This window comes from Monopterus albus, unplaced genomic scaffold (assembly GCF_001952655.1).
Source record: "Monopterus albus unplaced genomic scaffold, M_albus_1.0 scaffold123.1, whole genome shotgun sequence".
Lineage (NCBI taxonomy): Eukaryota > Metazoa > Chordata > Actinopteri > Synbranchiformes > Synbranchidae > Monopterus > Monopterus albus.
The window spans coordinates 405020-412026 of NW_018128003.1; the positions used below are offsets into that span (position 1 = coordinate 405020).

A 7007-nucleotide genomic window follows, 5' to 3' on the forward strand; every position below is an offset into this window, starting at 1 on the left:
CCTCTGTGTGTGTGTGTCTGTTACTTACATGGTTTAAGGTTAGGTATTAGGGTTAGGTGTTAGGCAAGTGGTAGTTATGGTTAAGGTTAGGATAAGTCTACAGGAATCAAATGTAAGTCTCTTTAAAGTTCCCACAGGGAATGAAAACACAGCCTGTGTGTGTTGGATTGTGAGCGTGAAGGGCAAGTGATCTGTGTGTACATGTAAATGTTGCCATAGTGTCGAGTTACCTGACGGTTGTTAGACTGACAAGACCAAAGTCACGTCATCCACCCAAACACTATCAGACCTGTGTTAACTGTTACACGTGGTCACTTCACAACCTCCCCACAAACTCCCATTACTGTAATATGCAAAGGTTTGGGCACCCCTGGTTAAATTACATATTTTAAGTTTAAAACAAGAAAATACACATTTAGGTTAGAACAAGAAAATATAAAACTGACAGCAAATGAAATTAATAAGCCTTTCATTTAATGCTACTGCACTGCTGCATTTTATTTTGTGAACCAACAAAAAAGAAGAAAAAATTATTGCATATGCTAAAGTTTGGGTACCCTGCCTACACCATCACCGCTGGTGTGTGAGTGTGTGTGCATGAATAGGTGAGTGGGTGAATCTGTAAAGCGCTTTGTCCTGGAAAAGATAGAAAAGCGCTATACAAGTGCAGTCCATTTACAGTAGTACAGTACCTACAGTTTTAACAACATCTTCTTTACAATAATTATGCTGGTCTGTTCAGGGCTTCAAACACCAGATTGTGTCATATATACTTTGCACAAACTGATTGATGATATCTAAACCAGACAGCGGTGACTCTAGATTAATATTCTCCACCTACTACACATTGCTGTCTAGACCAAATTACAATAAAACTGAGTCTTTGGTAAAGTAATTTCTGCCCCAGATGAGGTGAACAAATGAATGAATCTACAGGGATCAGCCCAACCTCTCTGTGTGGGCGATCGCTTCACACCGTTGATCCTTTCTGATCCGATTCCAGGCAGGAAACAGAGCTGGTGTTGTGTACCGGCCTCTGATGTGTAATTAGCAGCTGAGTCATTAGCAGAGTAATGCTTAGGCTGTCGTCAGTTGCGCCACAGTTTGACTGTAACATGTAGGAAATTTTTTTTTTTTTTTTTTTTTTGAAGGCAGAGCTGTGCAGAAGGAGGCAGGTAGTCGAGTCAGGGCAGGCAGGAACTGGGAGGAAGTGTTGGGTGGTTTGTGTGGTGAGACTGTGTGGGTCTGTTTATAATTAGGGTAATGTTGTTTGTACAGATTATTTTTCAAATCCCCACTCTTACTTGTGTTTTTGTCTCCTCAGTTCATGGATCGTCCCTGTCCCTGGTCTCCAGCACTTCTTCCATTTATTCCACGGTGAGTTATCACAACTTCAGAGTTAACCAGGCCTGAATTATGTGTATTAATTTTGAATACTTGTGTGTGTGTGATACCTTCAATACTGATACACTATAAAAATGTATTTTTTAATTGATGTATTATGTTTTTGTGTTGCTATTGTGTAGCTTGTTCGCTGCAGCAAGCAAATGTATTTTGAACTGTAAAATAGTCCCAAAAAGTTGTTACTAGCCAAATTTAAGGGATCCAAAGTATCTGCCATGGCCCAGTGATTAGGGGACATACTATATAACTGCAAGGTGCCCGGTTCGTTTTCATCAGGGTCCTTTGTTTTTAAATAATAGACGACCATCCACATTAAGATCAGCTCTGTTATTCGACCCTGAGAGACATAAACATATCTCAGTGTGATGACTGTTGGGAAAACAACACTAGAATCAGAAAATATTCTTCAGTTCATATAGCTCCACGTTTCATGTAGAAACTTGAAAAGGCAAATTTTCCTTCAGCCTATGGAATTGTGAATTACTGAGTATCTGAAATGGCTAGTGCACTGTTGCACATTTACCCTCTAATCCATCCAGATATATGAGGAAAAAGGTCTGGTTTTAGTTACACAGACAAACCTGGGATAGCCCTCATGCAACACTGTAGCCAATCACAGCGTAGTCTTTCACGGTGTAGCTGCTCCTCCCTCTATGGGCTGGTTTACTCACCTGCCCAGGTGGAGCAGAAAAACTCTTAGACACTGGATATTACTGCTCAGTACCAGCACGTCCTTCGAGCTAGAGTCACAGGTTTGAACCTACAGGGGAGAAAAGAGAGGGAAAATGATGGCGGCTTTATCCCTCACAGGCCCCGTCACATCCTGGAAACAAACGGTAGGGATGAGGAAGAGGACTATAGCATGTAGTCATTCTGCTTTTGTACTGTGTTGGGGTTAAATACTGTTGTAAGTCAAATGTATTGTTACACAGAACAAATATTTGCATATTTTTCCTCTATCTTATTTTATTTATCAGTAAATTATGTGAAAAAGTCGACATATTTAACACCCTTAGATGTGCCGCCACATACCTAATATTTTAGGACCTAATCTAATGTTTTGAAATCCCACATCAACACCATGAAAAGCAAATATTTTTCTACCCGTTTGTCATTTTTCTCAATTTTTTCACCTAACATTCTTTTCTTTATTTACTGCACTGATGCTGATCACTGATTGTTTTCATTACTGACGTGCTGCTCCAGGATTGTGCATCAGAACGAGATATCTGTTTTGTCTCCAAGAGTGACATGCAGCTATGTGTGTATCTAGGATCAGCTCGTCACGTACATGTGACTGACAGCTCCATTTGGGTGTGTAAAGTGTGTGTGGCCCAATACCATGTAAATAATCCACTCGTGCCTCAGATCACATGCACAGACACATTAGGCTGTTGAAACCTGTTTAGTGCTTAGTGGCTTGTAGGTGAAACCACATGGAAAATTATTAATGTTCTGCTTTGTTGCTTCTGTTTAAGCACACCAGCTGTGTTCAGGCTCTCCACAGGCCTGAAGGATTGTGGCTTTTTAAAGCAAAAGAAATTGAAGAAAAAACCCAGAGAGCACTAACTTCCACCGCAGCTGCAGAGTGCTGTGAAGTTATAAAAAAAAAACAGGGAATGTGACAAATTCAGGAGTGAAAATGTTTAAATTATACCTCAGTGTTAAAGAAATCCTCAGAAGCATCTGTTTTCTTCTCTGTGCTATGGCCTAACATTCCTCCAAGTTTGACTAAAATCCTTGTACATTTTTTTTTAGATGTTCTGCCAATAAATCAGGACCCAGAACAACCTCACCAGAGCTATCCATTTTCACACTATTTTGAAATTGAAACCTGTGAAATCATTGCTGTGTCTTTGATGGTACCACTGGATGGTGCCAAAGTTTTATTCACATTAATGGTTTTAAGCTGACACCAATCTTTAGCTACAAATGAGTCCGTACACTTCACTGTCAACTCCAGGTGTGTTAAGATGAATATTTCCAGATGCTGTCTCAATGCCTGGTGGAACCTGTTTACATGTAAATGTGGGTGTTGAATGTTTCACTGTTTTGATGAACAGCAGGGTGTGTTGTGTTCGTGTGAGCATTTGTTTTGAGTGTTCTCACTGTGTATGTGTTCTTACTGTTACTATGTGTGCAGCTCATGAAAACAATGAGACTCAGACACTGACAAATATCTCAGTGAAATGCCTTCAGGAGGAGATCTCTGCTTTCTAGACATATTACACCTAACAATCTCCTCCACAGTTTATAAAGCTTGTCTCCATGGAGCTAATAACTCAAACAGGAGTCAGGATATATGCAGTCCAACCTCTGACTTTCTCTTCTTCTGATGTTTGTTTTTACAGAATGAGGAGAAGTGTCAGTCGGAGGTAAGCCGCAGCCCACCCACAGCATTTCTGTCCTCTTTATTTATCTGTTTGCAGTGGCTGGACTTGCTGGTACATGGGGGCATTTTCACAGTTGTATCTAGTTACATGTGTAAGTGTATTGTGATGGACCCTATAACATGCTCTCGTTCCCCTCCACACACCTGTGTACACCTGAATGTGCTCTTTTATGCATCTGCTGTTTCATCTCCCAACCTGAACATATCAGGGCTCAAATCTGGGAGCCTCCCTCATTTGTTGCTACAGTTTTTTTGTGTGTGTGTCTAGACACTTGTGTGTTTGACATTGAATGCTTTTGTCTTGGGGTATTTTGATGTCATGCTCTTTTTATGTCCTCAGATCCGCAAGCTGCGCCGGGAGCTGGATGCCTCCCAGGAAAAAGTTTCCGCCCTGACGACACAGCTGAGCGCCAACGTAAGTGAACCCGGACGCACATCCCTTAAAAAATGTTTTTGAACGTGTGTACTGTCTGCATCCAATGTTTAAGAATTGAATCATTTATATGGTCATAATAAACTCATTTTATAGTCTTTATCAATAATGTCTGTGCAAATCTGTCCAAAAATAAGATTTAAAACAATGTCATATCAGTCTAGTATTGAGGTAATAATATGTTTGACCACTGGAATTGCAGAAATGAGAAATGGCTGTTTTTAAATCCAAAGTTTTTACATTAGGCAGTGTGTCGTTTTTGTTAGTTTTTCAAAGTTAACTCCAGTATGAGGCATGTCGGAGATAAATTCCTATCAATTTGTGACAGACAGTTTTCAGGATCTAAAGATGGAAGGTGCTTTTTATAGAAATTTAAGTGTGGAATAAAAATAAGTTGGAAAAAAAAAACATTAACAAATTGATTTACTGGAGGTGCACATTCAAACTAATATAATTGCTGCTGGAAGTGAAAATTAAACTAATGTAATTACTGTCACAGTCTAAAATACATGTAATGAATCCTCAAATACAAGCTGTGACTCCCAGCATCCAAACATTTTCCAAACACACGTAAGAACACTTTGTTCAGTTTTTGATGACTGTCACAGATGGTTCCCACACAGCATTTCTCACACAGAGGGTATAATTTTACATCTGTCAGAAACATCATAAAATCTCTTGAACATCTCCAGACACAGTCCTTTCAGCCAGCCTGTCTTCTGTGCACAAGTCTCACCACGCCCTGCTTTTTAATCCGCTTCCAGAGTCGGTGCACGCTGGTAGTTTAACTGTGGTGTTAGATATGGAAGGAAGGTAAGGGTGTTGGATTACAGCAGGGAGTCAAGTTATCAGCACACTGCTAAGGTACTGTCCCAGATGTGGACTTTAGATTCACAGCTAGCAACGCCTGGATACAAGCTGATAGTGGCGGGTCATGAGGTGGGATCTAGGCTCTGACTGAGGGGCTTTTTTTTCCCCCACATATTTGATTACACATCACACACAGATGATCAATTATCTGAACACAGCTTGAAGCCCCAAAGGCCAAAAATGTATTCATTTACAGTTTAATCCTTCCGTTTCTTTTGATGTGTCTACATCTACATGTTCTAAAATCAATTTGTTTGCACCCACTTGCCTATTGTGAAGGTCTTCAGTCCCTCACATTTTTAAAGTAGCTCTCTCCATATTAATCCAGTCACTAGCAGCCCAGTTAGCTCTGTGCATTTTCTACCCACAGCTGTATTATCAGGGACCAAGCCGCCAGTTTGACTCCTCTTCCATGGTGTTCAGAAGCCGCTGACCTGCACCAAGCAGCACAGGGCTCTGGCTCCCCTTATAAACCTCTTATGTGCTAGTTTGAACTTCTGACATATGGAACTTCTTATGCATGTTGGATGCATGTGTTGTTAACAAATCAAACCTTGAAGATGAAGTGGCCAACAAACATCTAATGAGCCTGTGGCCTGGTTTAACTGCTGATGGGGGTTTGAGCTCTACGGTCCTCTGTGGTTTACATTTGACTTCATCGGCTTATTTTTTGTGACATGACAAAATGTTTTGTTGTAGTACGTGTTGTAACTGGGACTGCTGTACACAGACCAAGCTGTTCATTTGTTAACTTGTTTTTTTTTTTTTTGCAGGCTCACCTGGTGGCAGCTTTTGAACAGAGTCTGGGAAACATGACCATTAGACTCAAGAGTCTCACTATGACGGCAGAGCAAAAGGTACAGACTGTGCTGTACGCTAACCATAGTACTCATTCAGACTCACTACAGCTGATATTTGATGGTCTGTGTTGTTGGTTCTGTGTAGGACTCGGAGCTGAACGAGTTGAGGAAAACCATCGAGCTGCTGAAGAAGCAGAACGCTGTGGCTCAGGCTGCCATCAATGGAGTTATCAACACACCTGAACTCACACCTAAAGGGGACAGGACAGGTATGGGAAAACACTACACAAGTCGGGGGTGTTTGAAGGCCAAAGTTTTTCCACCTCTCCAACTATTCTTCTCACACACTGTTGATAACTGGACCTGAACATTTCAAACTTTTGTAACCCACCTATACGGTAAGGGCCCTGAGTTCAATTAACCCACAGTAAATACAATTGATAAATCACAAATCTCCACTAAACCTCTAATTTATATGCCATTAAATCCCACAAGTACTATATATAATAACCACACAAGTATGAAAGTTAACATTTCCTCATTTACTTAACATAAAATCAGGTTAAACTATAATCAATAACAAACTCTCTTGCAAATATATTTAACTTTTTCTCTTTTAACACACTTTCAACGTTTCAAAATAAAACACCAATAAAGTGGGCCCACACACACAAACTCACTCAACACCAGCCGGCATATACAGTATACATTCTGCAAATTAACCCCCGTCGCAGGCCTGATGGATGCTCGGGTGCGGTGAGGCCAAAAACGTAGTAGCCGTTTCACTCCAAAGAGCTAAACAAATAAACGGTACCTTATGCAGTTGCTCGGGGTCCAGAGGCTGAAACTTTACTTCCTCTGTGTGTCCAACCAAAGACAAAGGGTGTCAGAAAGGGCGCGCATGGTTGGACATATATCTTAAAGCATTGCGCATTTTGTATTCTTCATTGATTTTGCCATATTTGGAGTATGGCGTTGAAAACTGGGGAAACACTTACAGGAGTTCACTTCAGCCATTGTACATATTACAGAAGAGAGCGATAAGAGTTGTGCACAAGATGGGGTATAGGGATCACACAAATGTAGTTTTCATACAGTCTAAATTGTT

The 7007-nt window shown here is 40.6% G+C and overlaps 1 protein-coding gene across 1 annotated transcript in view; it reads left to right on the plus strand.

Moving 5' to 3' along the window:
* The window catches only part of nav2a (neuron navigator 2a), a 192786-nt gene that overhangs the window by 172969 nt on the left and 12810 nt on the right, over positions 1-7007 (plus strand). Inside the window, exons 22-26 of the mRNA XM_020612326.1 lie at positions 1325-1377; positions 3756-3779; positions 4137-4211; positions 5873-5956; positions 6045-6168. Of these exons, the coding sequence (XP_020467982.1) occupies positions 1325-1377; positions 3756-3779; positions 4137-4211; positions 5873-5956; positions 6045-6168 (360 nt within the window). The remainder of the gene's footprint in view (positions 1-1324; positions 1378-3755; positions 3780-4136; positions 4212-5872; positions 5957-6044; positions 6169-7007) is intronic.